This window comes from Paramisgurnus dabryanus, chromosome 22, assembly GCF_030506205.2.
Source record: "Paramisgurnus dabryanus chromosome 22, PD_genome_1.1, whole genome shotgun sequence".
Taxonomy (NCBI): domain Eukaryota; kingdom Metazoa; phylum Chordata; class Actinopteri; order Cypriniformes; family Cobitidae; genus Paramisgurnus; species Paramisgurnus dabryanus.
In genome coordinates, this window is record NC_133358.1 from 12407163 (window position 1) to 12424705 (window position 17543).

General features: G+C 35.9%; 1 protein-coding gene across 1 annotated transcript in view; it reads right to left on the reverse strand.

Moving 5' to 3' along the window:
* piezo2a (piezo-type mechanosensitive ion channel component 2a) overlaps positions 1 to 17543 on the reverse strand; it is a 144509-nt gene that overhangs the window by 81670 nt on the left and 45296 nt on the right. The window contains exon 4 of the mRNA XM_065294788.2: positions 2788 to 2830. Coding sequence (XP_065150860.2) covers positions 2788 to 2830 — 43 coding nt within the window. The remainder of the gene's footprint in view (positions 1 to 2787; positions 2831 to 17543) is intronic.

Genomic DNA, 17543 nt, shown 5'->3' on the forward strand with positions numbered 1-17543 from the left:
AGGTTATAAAGAATATTGTAAGCAATTACAAACAATTACACCCCCTTAAAATATCTCATCCTTAAATGCATTATTTGAGCATAATCATATACACGTTTATGTTATCTAATGGCAGATAGTACAACAGCTGTGTAAAACATTATTATGTAACCTGGCTCTGGGTACTTCATTACAGCACATGTGGTTTGTGCTAGACGTCCAGACATTGCTTTTCCTCCACAGTCAGGTAAATTACAGATGTCTGTCACTAACATCATACAAATCACCACTAACACACGTGTTTTAACCACTTCCAGATGTTGTAAGCAGACAATCAGAGTTCAGATGATCTTATCCCGAGTGTTTCCTGTTTTGATGATATGTCACAATTTGTCTGAACGAGACATCTGCCAACTGTGCCAATTGAAACTGTAAAACACTTTCGTAAATCACTGACAGCATATGAATGTGTGGTTTTGTCGAAAATTGGCACCTTTGGTCCTTTAAAAAAAAAACTCACTATTTTAATAAATTTCCCCTTTAAAAATATCACAGGAGAATTTTGTCATTTTTATAATTTTTCTGAAATGCCAATAACATATTCACAACATTATCATTTATTGCAGATCTCGAAGGATGCAAGAAAAAAAAACATTGAATTATGTTTTTGACAACTAAAAATGACAAAATAGATTCTATTCACACTTATAGTTTATCTTATTCATGCTTTTTACTGACTGTTGTTTCTTTGGTGAACAATTAGACTTATTATATTATTATTTCTATTATTTTATATGTATATTAAATTTATAAAACTGCATCAGTGCCATTTTAGTACATTTATCATGGTGTACTAACAACAAGTTTTCCAACTTTTTGAAAATATTGAATAATATTGAAATTATTTAAAAATATTTTACTCTTTGTTTGGATTATCACAGTTTATAAAGTCTAACAAATGTTTTTTCTTCATTAATTGGTATCTCTTTAAAATAATGTTGTATTTGTTAACATTAGCAAATGGATTAGTTACATGAAGTATTTTAGCATTCACTAATCTTTATTAATGTTAGTTAATGCCAATACAGTTGTTAATATTAGTTCATTATGCATTAATTAATGTTAACAGTTACATATATTTGATTTTAAGAATGTATTAGCTAATGTTGAAAATAATATGAACTAAGATTAATAAATGCAGTAGATGTATCAGCCTGATCTCACGAGAAATCGTACATATTTTACGAGTTGACTAATTCGTATCAATGACGTTAATCGTACAAAATCGTAGGATTCTCATAAAAAACAACAACGAAACTGAACCCCTAACCCCAACGTCACAGGGGTCAAGGCAAATCATACCAAAACGTATAAATATTGTCGTATGAATTGATACTATAGCCAACTCGTAAAATATGTACGAATTCTCGTGAGATAGAGTTGGATGTATTGTTCACTGTTAGTTCATGTTAGCTAATTCGCCATTAACTAATATTAACATATTAACAAATACAACCTTGTTGTAAAGTGTTATCCCATGTATTTATTTAAAATTAAAAGTTTTGCTTAAAACAGATAAAACATACATTATACTATACTGTACATTTTTAAGGCATTTTAAAAGTGGCAAATAAATAAAAAATTAAAGTGACCTTCAAATAACAAAATAAAATTGAAATCTATTAGTCTGAATAGAAAAAAATCAACAGCAGGGACATAAAAGTGCCACTAGTTGAAAAAACACCCACATAAATTAGAGATACAGATGTTAACCAACTGCTCTTTCCCTTTAAACATAAGTTTGTTTGTACTGTAGTCCATCATCAACACGCGGCATGCAAACTGACGCCATCTTTTTTCGGGAGTCGCAGTAGCTGCTGTTTGATTAGCATTCATCAGCGTCAGTCACCTGCTTCCCAGACTCCCACCACCCAACAGGAGGCGCCCAGACCGCCGCCATTACACTACACAGACTCCAGCCAATCAAAGCAGCCATGACTGCCCAACACTAAAAGCAGCTTACAAAAGACTCAATGTGTATACAAGCAAACACGATTATAAAGATGAAAAAGAAGAGAAGGACATAAATGATGCCACCCACTATTTCCTAATAACTTATTTAATCAGATAAGCCAAATTAAAGCTGGTGCCTTAGACCAATGCCAACCAGTCAATTGGTCTATGCACATATGTAATGCATCTAGGGTCATCTAGTTTTGAAATACTAAATAAAAAACATTTAAAGAGACACTCCACTTTTTTTTTTTCATTTTCCAGCTCCCCTAGAGTTAAACATTTGAGTTTTACCGTTTTGGAATCCATTCAGCTGATCTCCGGGTCTGGCGTTACCATTTTTAGCATAGCTTAACATAATCCATTGAATCTGAATAGACCATTAGCATTACACTCAAAAATAATTTTTCCTATTTCCTATTGGATATTTTTCCTATTTCCTAAGACTTATGCTTTTTATTCAATTCTGTGATTGTAAAACAATACCAAGATATTGTTTTCTTCCTTAAACCTTTTATGAATAATATTAATCTTTCATTTTTCTGTCATAATATATGAACAGAAACAGACTTGATCACGCTTTAATTCAATGACATTATATTCAACTACATATAATTATATCTTTTCTCCCCATGCACCAATAGATCATCGTTTTGAACCGCGTCCAGGCTGGTCATAAAATCAAGCCTTATAATCATCCAATGAAAACATTACACACAAGTGTACAATACCATCTCTGTTGCCAGATTTCGCAGTGAGGGTTGCAGATCTTTAATTTGAAGCTTTTAAACTCACCTTTCAAAGCCCAACTGCCGTATTGATCTCTCCCATGATGAACCTGCAAAAACAAAACATAAAGAGATTTAAAACATAGCAAAGCGTCTGGCATCTGCCAATATATACATTTTATAGTACATCACTGAGTATCAAATGTCCTTTTTGTCACGTAACACTAAAATGTGTTTTGAATAATTATGTCGTAAGTCATGAACACCGTTACGCCGTATTTTAAAGGGGTAATGAATTGAGAAATTCAATTTTCCTTGAGCTTCTGACATGTAAGAGGTCACCGTACTATAAAAACATCCTGTACGTTTCAGAACTTAAAACGTCTCCATTAGTCCAACAGCTTTTATTGGAACCAAGCTGTCATAACACTTCGAGTCAGATTTTAGGTGTGTTCATGCGGCACTGCGCAGACCGATCGGCATATGACGAAAGCACAGCTCTTAAATCGCTCTTTTGGGGGATTTTGATGTAATACCCCGATACACTTAATATAAAAGACGATGCAGTGTTGACTAATAGATCTGACAGTAATGTCACAACAAACAAGTGGGATATTTTTTTTAAACCATGATTACCATAATGCTTGTATGGTACAGAGGCCATTACAGATGGCTTGCAATGTACTGTGTATTTATATGCTTTTAAGTTTATTTTTTACATTACATCAGTGTTTCATAGTTTCAACAGCCAATCATAGACTTGGGTGTTTACTTAAAAGTCTTGAATGCAACATGGCTATCGTTACATTGTCTTTGAAGGAGAGGCTTAAAACCAGGACCGTAAATAGCCTATAACTTATAACTATAATAAAATATTCAACCCTAGTTACACTACATATCTTACTATTACAATATCTGACAGTCATATCCTGTGTAAAATACCAAAATACCATATAGATAATTTATTATAATTGCCACTTTGAAGGTGTGAGCGAAATTGTGCTGTTTTTGGGTGTGTCCTTTTAAATGCAAATGAGCTGATCTCTGCAATAAATGGCAGTGCTATGGTTGGATAGTGCAGATTAAGGGGCGGTATTATCCTCTTCTGACATCACAAGGGGAGCTAACATTCAATGAGCTATTTTTTTCACATTCTTGCAGAGAATGGTTTACCAAAACTAAATTGCTGGGTTGATGTTTCTCACATTTTCTAGGTTGATACAAACACTGGGGACCCAACTATAGCACTTAAACATGGAAAAAGTCAGATTTTCATGTTATGTCCCCTTTAAGGTAATAACATGTGATCTTTGGTACCAAATAGTCACGAAACCTTTTTTTTTTTTACTAAAAACCTAGTGCATGCAAAAGACTGCTGGAAAACAGCCCAATCTCAACATAACACCAACTGTGATGTCACAGTCGAGATGTACGCCCCAACATTAAATTACACATTCAATTAATTACAAAGATGTTGAAATGTTTACTAATGTGAGCTACTGACATGAGCCGCAGAGCAAAGCAGAGCTCAACATTATTATTCATGACCCTTCTAAACTGTGCAAAAATACCTGAACCATTTAATTCAAAGGACATATCCTAGGGTTATAAATGGACATGTAAACACATTTCTGGATATTTTTTGCATTTAATAAAGTTACATACCTTCTATGTAAATATCAAAGAACAATTTTACATATTCAGGGCTCAACGCAAATAATTTTTATACTGGCCCAGTCGGGCCAGTGGTTCAGGTTTTCACTTGCCCTGCCAAAATTTTCACTGGCCCCGATAAAAAAATTTCAAATGTCACATTTAAAAAATAATAATTCAAAAGTCAAATATAATTGTATACATATACAACAGACATGTTCCAACAAAAAATGGCTCCCAACTTTTCTTCTTTACCTGTAAACTGACAGCAAATTGTGCAAAATATTGCATTGTTTCTTTCGTCATGTTTTACCCAAGTAAATGTCTGTTTCCAAGATGTTAACCAATATACATGATGAAAATATATTTTAGTGACTGAGGGCAATGCACTGGCCCTATCGGGCAAGTGAAAATACTTTTTACTTGCCCGAACGTCTCTCACGCTTGCCCCGGGCCACCGGGCAGTCCTTTATGTTAAGCCCTGATATTATTTCAATTCATTCTTTGGCACCTTTAACACACGTCACTGTTTTCATGTTATTCTGCTTTTTATCCCTTTCAGACGGATGAATACTTGAAAGGAGAGCAATGCATGTTAACCACGTCATCAGAACCAGAAAAACATGACAAATGCTGGGGTGCATATGCTCCAGACACCTCATTTACATCACACTGTAAAGTTAAACCATATGTTGTAATAAACGCACTATAGGAGCACATCAGCAGCAGTGCAATATGATGCCCTCTAGGCGAGTCCATCCAAATAATGCCTCTCACTTTATTTTTTGGTCACACATATGTTTTAGATAATGTGCAAACAAAACAACATGTTTATTTGGATCAGTGATTCATACCATATTTCTCTAGAGTCCTATACACTTCAGACAGATTTTGTACTTGTGGATGTCTATATTTACAGAGACACTTCCAGGTATTCTCAGCCGTACCAAGGGCAACAAGGAGGATTTTTTGACTGTGTCCTTGCCAAGCGCAATACACTGCCTTGTTCAGTTGATCTTTAAATATTATAAGTGATGTAATCGGACTATGGATGGTTTAGTTAAAGTCACCTGAAACATTGTAAGTTACTACTGGTAAAATCTATTTTCCCAACCACAGAAAAGCGCAGAAAACTGATTTACATCCATTGGCAAACCCATGTATGCATTATCCTGCCATGTGTGATGTCATTTTACAAGGACTAAAATATAAGAATTACATTCTGCATGTGTTTTTGGACTCAAATGTGCTGACAAGCTCATTTTCAGACCATTGGTTTTGTATTTCAGGGCTTGCCAAGAACAACATGCAGAGTGCTCGATTTTCACTGTAGTGATGAATTGACATTATTCTTTATAATGGACACCTGTGACATGGCAACACAAGGCTGATGTAAATTGTTAGTGCTGGTCGACATTAACAGATATTAAGGCTTTCAAGGCAATTTCTATTGTATATTGTTCTTACCTTCACAGTAATACAGTTTTTTTTTGAATTGCTAAAACACTAACCCCCATTCTCTGAACCAAATTCATAGTGGCCTAAACGCATTTGTCAAATCATGCACTCTTTTTGCAAAATTCTAAACACAAACTTCTCACTAAAACACACATTTCACACTGCAATGCACTTGTTTTATAAATGCTAAACACAGGCAGGCAAAAGTTGAACACAACTAAAACACCGTTATCATCGAGTAAACACAACAACTCAAAATTCTACACACTTTTATCTAATGGTATTTTTTACCATTTGTGTGAATTGGAAACAGTCTGAGAGGCAGATGAAGAGTATGAGAAAGAAAAGGACACCAGAGACGATGAAATTGACAAAATTTGCAGTTGGATTGCTGACTTTTTACAAAATACAAGTGCTGCTTACAGTAATATTGAAAACTTACTATTACTTGCAGTACTTACAGTAAAGTATTCACTATATTCACTGAACTAAACTTGTGATTACAGTAATAGAGATTTTTTTACAGTATTTGTCAAGTGTGTTGTTATGTACAATAAACGTGTATTTCTGTAAGCAGATCTCCTGGATGTTGTGTTTTCCATTTTTTAAGGTAGTGTCTAATGGATGCTTGTAGTGTTTTATAATATAGACTTATGTGTGTATGATTTGAAAGCTTAGTTTGATTTTGAGTACAAGTGAAATGGTTTTGAAGCAATTGTTTGATTTTGCTAGAAGAGTCAGGGGTTCTGTGAATTTTGTTTAAAATTGGGATTTGTGTTTAAGGTTTTGAGAAAATGAGTGATGGTTTCAAAAAATGTGTTTTAGCAATTCAGAAAAACTGTATATAGAAAGCAAGTAATGCTGAAGTTGTAAGACACTCAACTCACATGTAATGCACAACTTTATTCAATGATCTTAATGATTTAAAGGAGCCATGGCATGAAAATCTGACTTTTTCTATGTTTAAGTGCTATGATTGGGTCCCCAGTGCGTCTATCAACCTAGAAAATGTGAAAAAGATCAACCCAGTTACTTGGTTTTGGTAAACCATTCTCTACAAGCACATGAAAAAATAGGTCGTTAAAATTTGGCTCTGCTTATGATGTTATAAGGAGCTCTTATTATAATTATACCACCCCTTAATCTGCACTATCCAACCACAGCACTGCCATTTAGTGCAGAGAAAGACAACCATCATTGTGATCAGTGTTTCAATTTCATCAGCTCATTTGCATTTTAAAGGACACACCCAAAACGGCACATTTTTGTACACACCTACAAAGTGGCAATTTTAACTTGCTATAATAAATTATTTATATGGTATTTTGAGCTCAAACTTCACATATGTGCTCTGGGGACACCAGAGACATTTAGATAAACAAGAAGTTTATCGTGCTCTGGGGACATTTATTTGACATCTTAAAAAAGTCTTGTGCCATGGCCCCTTTAAATACATATCAGGTCACTTATAAGATTTAGTTTCTGCAAAAAGGAGTTTGTAAGGTTTGTCAATTGACAATTTTGACCCATACAATGTATATTTGGCTATTGCTACAAATATACCTGTGCTACTTATGCTTAGGGTCAAATATAAAGGACAATGGGGCTAGTTGTCACCTGGGCTATATCTCAGCAATTCAATGTTTTTAATTCCAAATAAACATTTGGTTCATTGTTTTGACAGAAAGCCTGTATGTGGACTCATTTAGCTGTACTTAAGCTAGTGATTTAAAACAACAAAGTTAAGTAATATCTGTAAGTAACATGTAACCAAATTGAGGACATTGCTTTCTTTTATCTGTTGGATGTCCAAATAATGTTTGGTCCAGTTAGTAACAAATACAAGATGTTTTCTTTTTTCAAAGTATGCCTATTCTCAGAACAAATGGAGCTTAAGATCAAAGCTCTGAACTTTTTCTTGTTAACATATAATGCTAGATTTGTTAAACCTGTATCAAGTCTGAAATGTGAGTTGTGATATCGATAGTGATCAGAGAATGCGGCTTGTGGGAATCTTGGCTCTCGTATTGACATCACAACTCATAAAACACTTCAGCGCTTCACTTTTAAATGCCTCTCAAAATAAAATTCCTTGTGGTTTCCTCACTCCCAGTTTTCTCCAGACCAGCTCCTGTTGCCTCAATTGGATATCTCAAGGTATTCACAATGAATATACGCCCCAACGCTCAGTAAATCATTCAGGATGGGATTGTGGGGTGGTCTTCTAAACAAAGACTGCTCGATTGAATGTCTGATGGTTTCATAATATTTCTCTTTGGGTAGACTGCAAACATTCAGAGGTAGATCACGATGAACTCTCTATACAAACGGGTGGTATTAATGTCAGACGTTTTGAAAAAGTTAAATGAATCCTACGAGGATTTAAAACATTTTTTTTTATGTTAAAAACACAAAGTGACACATGTGGGATATGAATATGTTAAGGTGGATTCTGAAAGATTCGATTTTGAAATGAAATTCATTTTATTTTACTTCAGGTTTGAGCAGCCACAGGAGGATGTGGGTGTATTAGTATTCAGCTAAATTTTGAAAGTACATTCATCAAAAGGACCTGAGGGTAAGTTTTTCTACAAACGCTCCCTCTCAGAAATCAAGTGGTTTCTTATTGTTGAAACCCAGCCATCCTCAAGATTGTCCATGCATATTTTAACTGCATGCCATGGTAGAAACTGTTAAAAAACTGCGAGACACAAGACGTTTTTAGAGCATGAACAAGAAAAACACAGAATCACGATTTGTAAAAAGTGTAAAATGTTACCATATTATTTTTTCTATATCAATGCACATTAGTTCAAAGAAAAAGTTTGACGTCATAATCTTTCATCATAATATAATAACAAGCTTCACCTCTATCTACAACTATCCTTTTCATCCGATGTCATCAGAGTTTTTAACCTCGCCCCTCCAACCTCCAATCAGATGGCTCCATTCCAAATTGGAAAACCCACTTTATACAATCCAACCAATTACCTGACTAAAAACGCCCAATGTAATTTTTTCCCTATTGAATATCATGTTTTACACATAAATACAAACCACAATAAAAAATAATTGTCTGTGACCTTGAGGAAACGGCACGTTATGTAGTATTTGTTAGAAGTGCAGGAATATTTTTAGAGAGTAGCAAGGTACACATCCTGAGGAAGTCCACAATGAAAATATAGTCGACACAGACTGAAGTGCGGTTGCGTGTTTGTTCTTTTGCTGGCAGCTGTACAGTACAGTGACAGATGAAAAGACTGATACAAGTTATTCCTCATACAAATGCTATTGAGTTAAACAATGGCTTATTAATTCACTCATCGAGGCCATGGCAGGAGGTGGGAAATGAAGTGATGTATGATCGGTGGGCTTGTGTGACTGACGTTTAATTTAAATGTAATGAGATCACATTTTTTTAAGGCTCATGGATCAAAATCGAAAAGCGACTCAAAATTTTGAAAAACATACTTTAAAGGGATAGTTCACCCAAAAATGAAAATAATGTAATTCACCCTCATTTTGTTACAAACTCATAAGACCTCCGTTCATCTCCTGAACACAGTTTAAGATGTTTTAGTCCGAGAGCTTGTTGACCCTTCATTGAAAATCTATGTACGGTATACTGTCCATGTCCAGAAAGGTAATAAAAATGTCATCAAAGTAGTTCTTGTGACATCAGTGCGTCGGTTAGAATGTGTTGAAGCATCGAAAATACATTTTGGTCCAAAGATAAAAAAAAATACGACTTTATTCAGTATTGTCTTCTCTTCCGCGTCTGTTGTGAAGTAGAGTTCTCAACGGGTCGGGCCGGCCCGACAAACCCGACGGGACCCGCGGATTCGGGTAAAAAATATAAGCAAATGAGTCGGGTCGGGTCGGACCTCAGGCTTAATCGTTTACGCTTCGTGAAAAAAATATTAATCATTACTGCTGTTCACCGTAAAGAAAGTCAGCAATGGATCCAGACCAGATCTGCCGGCTTCAGAGCGGATCTGTTGCGGATCCGCCCCGGTGCTTATTGCAATCACTGCGTGCATGCCTGTTGTCTGGAGAAGAAGAGATGGAGAAAAGTAAACTTGCCGCAGGTGAATTCACCGTTGTTTGCTACTACAGGAGGAGAAGCCGCTGGCTGGGTACATGTTTGAGTTCTTTTTATTTATTATTGTGTGATTTTTATTTAAGGCATATTGATATAGCCTATATTTAAAGTTTATTGTTTCAGTTGTTTTTATTGTTTTAAATGGCGTGAACATTAAAGCTTGCTTTAAATTCCCGTCTGCTGGTCATGATAATAGCCTACGTGTTTGAGAAAAAAAAAGGCAGGGGGGGGTCGGCGGGGTCGGGCCGCGGGTCGGGTTCGGACAGATAATTCACGTTGATGTGTGGAGTTACATCGGGTCCGGGCTTTAAAAGCCACGGGCCGGGTCGGGATGTAATTTTCAGGCCCGTTGAGAACTCTATTGTGAAGCGCAAGATTAAACTCACGTGACTGCAGTGACGCAGCTGACTTGTTAGCTGGTGCACCCCAGCTGTTGGCGGCTTTGGCTGGGTTTTTTGTGCATCCGGTCTTTGTTTACAGTCTGAGGGAGACGCACGCTGTAAGTTTGAAAAAAAAACCTTCGCAAACATGTTTGAGGATAACACGTCATCCACGTCACTGCAGTCACGTGACTTTAGTCTCGCGCATGCGCTTCACAACAGACGCCGAAGAGAAGAAAATACTGAATAAAGTCATAATTTCTGTTATTTTTGGACCAAAATGTATTTTCAATGCTTCAACACATTCTAACTGACCCACTGATGTCACATGGACTACTTTGATGATGTTTTATTACCTTTCTGGACATGCACAGTATACCGTACATACATTTTCTATGAAGGGTCAACAAGCTATTGAACTAAATATAAAACATCTTAAACTGTGTTCCGAAAATGAAATGAGGTCTTACGAGTTTGGAACGACATGAGGGTGAGTCAATAATGACATTATATTCATTTTTGGGTGAATTATCCCTTTAATTAAATACTGTATCAACCTAAGCATAAGCACAGCTAGGCAGGGAACACAGTTAACATTTAAAATTAATATTTGGCTAAAATGTTGCACAAATATGTAACAGAATAATCTAAATACTTGTGTGATGTAATTAAAAAATACTTTTCAGGGCTGGTGTAAAAATGGGCAGTGCTTCGACACGTAATGCAGAGATGTCTTTTGCCAGTCCTCTAAATTTAAGGTGAAAATGCCCCCCCAAAAATTACTATATATAAATATTTCAGGCCTTTGGACGTCATTCTGAAGCCAGTTTCCCTAGATGGTAGTAGCACCTGTACCTTCAGTTTTGAACACAACCATTGAGTGATTTAATTCAATTCAATTCAATTTTATTTATATAGCGCTTTTCACAAAAGTCAATTGTTTCAAAGCAGCTTTACATAAATCAGATTAGACAGAGGAACACATCAGTTAGCTAACAGCTGATCATAGCCTGGCCATTTCCTTTACACAGATGTAAATGACAACCTCCTAATGATTATTTCCTGTGCCGGTTATTATAATATGTGCTGTTGTCCCTTTCGTAAAAAATCAAGCTTTGCAGATTGACAAATTGTAGGCTCCTGAAAAGTAGGATTTTTGACTTTCTGAACCAGTGCAATCATTTATCAAGTGCTTTCATCCCTAAATTTGCCTTAAAAGAAAGAGTTCTTGTTCCCCTGCCTAGTCGACATTAGACCGCTGGGGATTAGGAGTCGACAGCAGACGCCTTTTCATTGGCTTAGATTTATTAGGAGAGAGATGTCATTTTTGGCACAGGCCGGGTTTACCGCATCGCACAGAGACGCAGTGTGAACACGCCAGTAATGAGACACATGCAACTGATAAGGAGAGAAATGATCAGTCTGCTTTTTACGAGTTAGTACACTCTCAGAGAAAAGTACACTTGGGTTGTTTTAACCCATAGCTGGGTCAAATATGGACAAACCCAACAGATGGGTTAATTTCAACCCAAATGCATAGCCTTTTTTATAACCCAACAATTGGGTTTGTCCATATTTGGCCCAACTATGGGTTGAAACAACCCAACATTTTTTATATATGTTATACAAGAGCTATGGCGGCCAGCTTTAAAAAGTACACCTTTATACCTAAAGGGTGCATATCGGTACCTCAGAGGTACATATCTGTACCTGAATGAACATATTAGGACCTTTTTAAATGGTACCATCCCCTTTTTTTGATAGCGTGATTTTACTGTTACTTAAATGGTAAAGCATTGGGTAAGCAGCAATGTTATCCAATGTAAATGTCAGTAAATTAATAATGATACCTTTAAACCACATGACAGATATTCAACTGCTTGTAGATTGAATCTTTAATTTTAAAAGTGATGAACATTAACCAAAATAGGTGTGTAAAATTTGACACCAGGTGTTTCGAAATCTGCCTGCGCAGCTGCCATTTCCTGCCTGCCATGGGTTGGTGGGAACAGATTGATTCTTATCCCACTTCTGCTGTATTCAGATCAGCTGTAATGCATTGTGATGCAAATGTAATAAAGGCTAAAGAAGGAAAAGCTGACCCAAAATCAGGTGTTACTAAACAATGCTTATTTTAATAATATAGGTCAGGTCATGGTCAGGGAATGCAGAAGGACACCGAGTGCTTTGGGGCCTTTGGCTGACCGCTATAAAAATAAAGGAAAAGGTGTTGAATGATCAGATAAACATTTGTGTGTGTGCATATGGGAGCACTTCTTGTTTATCTAACAACTTCCTAAAGCGCAATGTCAGTGCCTGAGCACAGCTAATGCCGTGCCCTCCGTAAAACGTATGCATTTTAAATGTAGTAACATTTCCAAGTTTATCTAGGCAAAATTAATGATGCGTTAGGTTACCTCTTTACATTGAAGAGTGACATAACAACAGTAAAACAGGATCATAAAAATGAAGAATGTCAACCTTTAAATAGTAAAATACTTCACAAGGGAAAAAAATGCTCTCTGCAATGCATGCAACCAGTATGGCAATGCTATGCATGCATAACATTAGATGCTGTTATGCAAAGATTCAGCAACACACAAAAAAGCTGGAATGAAAGTTGAAGTAGAAGCTGTTTTTTATTATAAGGTTGTAAAGAAAATACTCAAAGATTGTGAGTGTGCTCAAAGGTTTGTTTGTAACAGCTCTTGCCACAAGTCTTAACTTGACTTAATATTTGGCTGATAAGAAACAGCTCGGCCTCTAGAGATGTAATGTAAAATCCTGTGGCTTTATTTAAAACTCAAAAAATGTCTGATTCATTCCAATGTGATTTGAAGTGGGATTCAAAATATGAAATATGTTTTGCATTCATTAAAATATGAATTAAATTCACATAAAATACACTGAGTTTTTTTTGTATCAGCACTGCTACTAATTTAATGTCATAAAAATAAAACATAACACAAAAACCTTACAAAATCTGACTGTAACACTATGGTACAATGATGGTATCACATGATAATAGTATGGTACTTTGAAGTATTATATAATAATTTAATATTACAAGCTCATACATGTAACTATAGAAGAAGCATCGGCCACATAGACCTCCCCCCCAAAATAAACTTTTAACATCCACAAAACCCTTCTGTTTAACTTTAAGTTCATTGTGGTGGATAAAAGGTTTTACAGACTATAAAGTAAAAAGAAATGGCTCTTACTGTGCGTTCACACCAGACGTGGTAGAGGTGGTCAAAACGCGCTATTTGCGCGTAGTTGGATGGGTGAAAATGTTTTATTTATTCATTCCCGCAAAAAATTCTAGTCTTTCAAAACATTCACACAGAAATTCGTGCCATGAAAGGGGATTCTGCGACTCCGCTCGCTTCCTGTTATCACGTCACTACTAGAGCAAGCTCCTGATTGGATAATGCGGTGCGAATTTCCGCCAAAGTTCAGATTTTTCAACTTGCGTGTTTCACGGTGCACACTCAATTCTTACGTCAATTCGTGTCATTCGCGTGAATTAGACACGCAAATGAGGCGGATTCGTGTGTACCACGCCATGCTAAATGTCTCATTCGCGGCGCGAGACCTCCAGGCGCGTGTAAACGTGTCTTTACATTGACTTAACATTGAAATCATTCACGCCAGATGCTCTATTCGCGTTTCGGTGTGAATGCAGCATTAGACGGTTTTTTCGAGAACGAAAAATGGTTGTTATGAAAAACCTTTTGAGAATATTAACTTTTAATAAAAAAGTGTATCAGTGTATTGTAGTTCTTTTTCCATTACACATCCCATTGTAATGCTTGATTCTTATTGGCCGGTCACAACATCTGTAGGTTTGATATTCCTAGATAACAAACACTCAAAAGTAATAAGACATGCCGTGTTGGGGAAGCTACTTTGAAACTGTAGTTGTAGACGCGTGACAGAACAATAGATGGCAGTAATGAACAATTTGAGTTTGTGATCTAAGAAGAGAAAACGACGCTGCTGCATTCAGTGCGCTTCTAAAAGGCATTTCGGAGGAGGCACAACGTAATGTAGCTACGCCGCTACTTGCTGGAAAAAAAGTATTTAACTACTGTTAAAGCTACACTGTTTTAAAAGTAATTGAACTACCATAAAATGTAGTTAACTACTCCCCAACATTGGTAAACTGATGGGAGGTAAATAATACAGAACACATGAATATTCAAATTCATGTGCTTTATTCATACTGATGAATTCAGACGTCTTCTTAAGATTCAATTTGGCGCCAATGGTACAGAATGAACGCATGACGGAAGGCGTGTCTGAAGTGTGGCCAACAGCCAATCACAGTGGCCGCAACACATGCTCCTCTGTTCTCCGGTCTTGCACAAACGTAATTGACTGGCTCTGCATCAGGTTATTTGCACAAGGCGATCTGATTGGCTGATTGCCGATCTGAATGTAAATGAGAAGCGTTAACGCTTATGCCCCGTGTGAATGTACTTTTACAGAACTCAGCATGGCTATTTTTTAGTGCTTACTCACTGTTGACTTGTAGTTTCTTACATCAGATATAAACTCTGCCAGCCAACAGTTATTTCATTTTAAATTATTGGGTAACCTTTCACAAGATTATTACAAGAAAGCCAGCACAAGTTTTGCATTATACAGGGTATAAATATTTGTTTTTTTTTTGGTATACCCATGTCCTGGTGCATGCATATCCCATCGCTAAAAGCCTCAGAGGCATAATCTCTGTGCTCGGCTCAGAGCTGTTTCATATGCCAACTGTTGTTTTTGGCACCTGTAAGTCAGAAGGGATTTTATTAAAATGCTTACTAAGACCCAAAAAAATCTAGTGGTGCAGAAATAACATGCTTAACTTTTAACTTTTGCTTTTGTCATATTTGGCACTCAGTATACAGGTAATTATTTGCATGAGTAGATTACAGTACACACAAAGTCAATGAAAAGACACAAAAAAAAATGATGCATGGCAAATGTCGCAAATTGGGAGACGCAACTGCTAGAAACGGGCAATGGTTGCCTCAAACTTTCTCCATGCAAGTAAAAAAATTACTTACTGAAATTTGCATTTGTGTGCACACATCATAAGATCAGCCCTAACTTGTGGTCTCTCATGGTTTACTTTGAATATTTATTACTCTTAGTGCTCAATAAACCTAACAATTAAATGCTTATCGGAGTGATAAGAACCAGTAAGTTACAAATAATTATTGTGTAGACTGAAGACCCATTCACGCAATACATTCGATTTTTTTAAGTAACTTTGATATATACGAGCCGTTCGCTGTTCATAATAAGTTTATCTCCATCTTGAGCACAGATGTTGCGGCTTACATGCTTGAAGAAAGTGGCTAGCGCTGCGTGCCAGTTGTGTGCAGGCCTGCTTTGGCCGAGGCCCAGTTACGGTCTGGGGTTCTGTTTGAGCTTTTGTGTCGGGGGTAACATGATCCAGGCATATATTTTGACCTCGGGTGACCTTTGGTCAGCTCGGCACCCTTAAAAATGCACAGAATGGGCTTAGGCGGCTTTGTACGCCATTTCCTGTTTGAATTTGTTAAAAAAGGTATCATCATGCGAAGTTTCAAACGTTTTTTGTGGTTTTCATTTTTGCTGTTTAAATGGCTAATAAATTCGGTGAAAAGAGAACTTTTATTTTCCTCATCTGTAACTAATATGTGGTATGTAAATGACAAAAATTGTGTTCTAGGCCAGCCAGCGATTCCAACCTTATTGTAGTTTTGCTAACAGATGGTAACCACAAGCTGTGTTTCATGGTTTGTTTCTTGGTATCATTGGATGGTTTGATTGATTCTGAAATCGTATTTTCTTCTCCATGAGTCAACAAATCTTTGGCCATCACTACAAATGAAAGTGGTATCGGCTTAATATTGTAATTTTGTGATGCCATCTGTGTAATATTCTTATTGTTGGCTCTTTAGACAAAATGTTGGATTCTCCCTATTTGTAAGTCACTTTGGATTAAATCATCTGCTTAATGAATCAATGTAAATGTTCAATACAGTAAGCGATTATTGATCTACAGTAGCCTTCAGAAACTGAATGATTTCATTGCGTTCAGGTCTATTTTAATTTTAGCATGAGTCTGTTACCTTTCAAATGATATCTTGAATATGGTTGAATTTGGTTTCAATTAGTAAGACTCTTATTTTTTCATGTATATAGTGTTTATGAATAACAATCTTTGGCTTTCTGTGTTACAAAAGGTAAAGGTTAATTAGATTAATAAGATTAATACATTTATTTTTACATATTAACGCACTCGTGCTCACACGCTGTTTATAACGTTTTGTGTGTGTGCGCAACTGCGCACATCTAAAGCCTGTGGCCAGAAATACAAATGCTACCTGAGCATGGGTGTTGAAAATTTGGGTGGGTCCCCAGATTTTTTTTTACTGAAGTACGTTACATTTTCTTATATTCTGGTGTCTTTTAATTAAACAATTTCTTTTATAGCCTAAAAGTTGTGTTTACCTTGGCGTGTCACAGAAGTACAATGTGGTAAAAATACGAAATGGAGTTTAAGTTACATGGACAAAATATGGACAATTGGATTGGATTTGAGGAAGTAGCAGCGTGAAAATCAAGGCTGCAGCTGAAACGGAGTTTAATTTATTAGGGCAACAATCAAGTGGAAACAAGGGGACATATGCGCTAAATTAGAGAAAAGGTGATTGGGTCCAATATCATTAGTCTTAAAAAGTATCGGTCTTTAAAATAACATAAAAACATATGTTGAAATAATTTTAGATCACATAATTTTTACAGTGTATGCAGTATTATTTTTCATTTGATTACTTAATTCAATTTCTCTACTTTAAAACAAAGACCAACCTGAAAAAAAATAATGAAAAGCACAATTTATTTTATTCAATTTGTTGGTAATTTCTCCATTTACATGCAAATATTTATATACGCTTAAATGCGATAAAATAGATTAATTAATCGGAATATCATGTAATACTTGGATAAAATATTTGACAGCCCTAGATAAAACATAAAATTTGGTAACACAAAAATAATCGTAACAAACATACTGTAATGTTGTTCTTTACTTTGCACATTTTTGTTTTAACAGGAATTAATAATTTTTGTATTTTGTGGTGAAAATCTCATTACCATAATGCGTCTCTCTATGTGCATTACATGTTGGATTTCAAACACACTGTAAAAAATTCCTTGTTGCACATACATTTTTAAGTT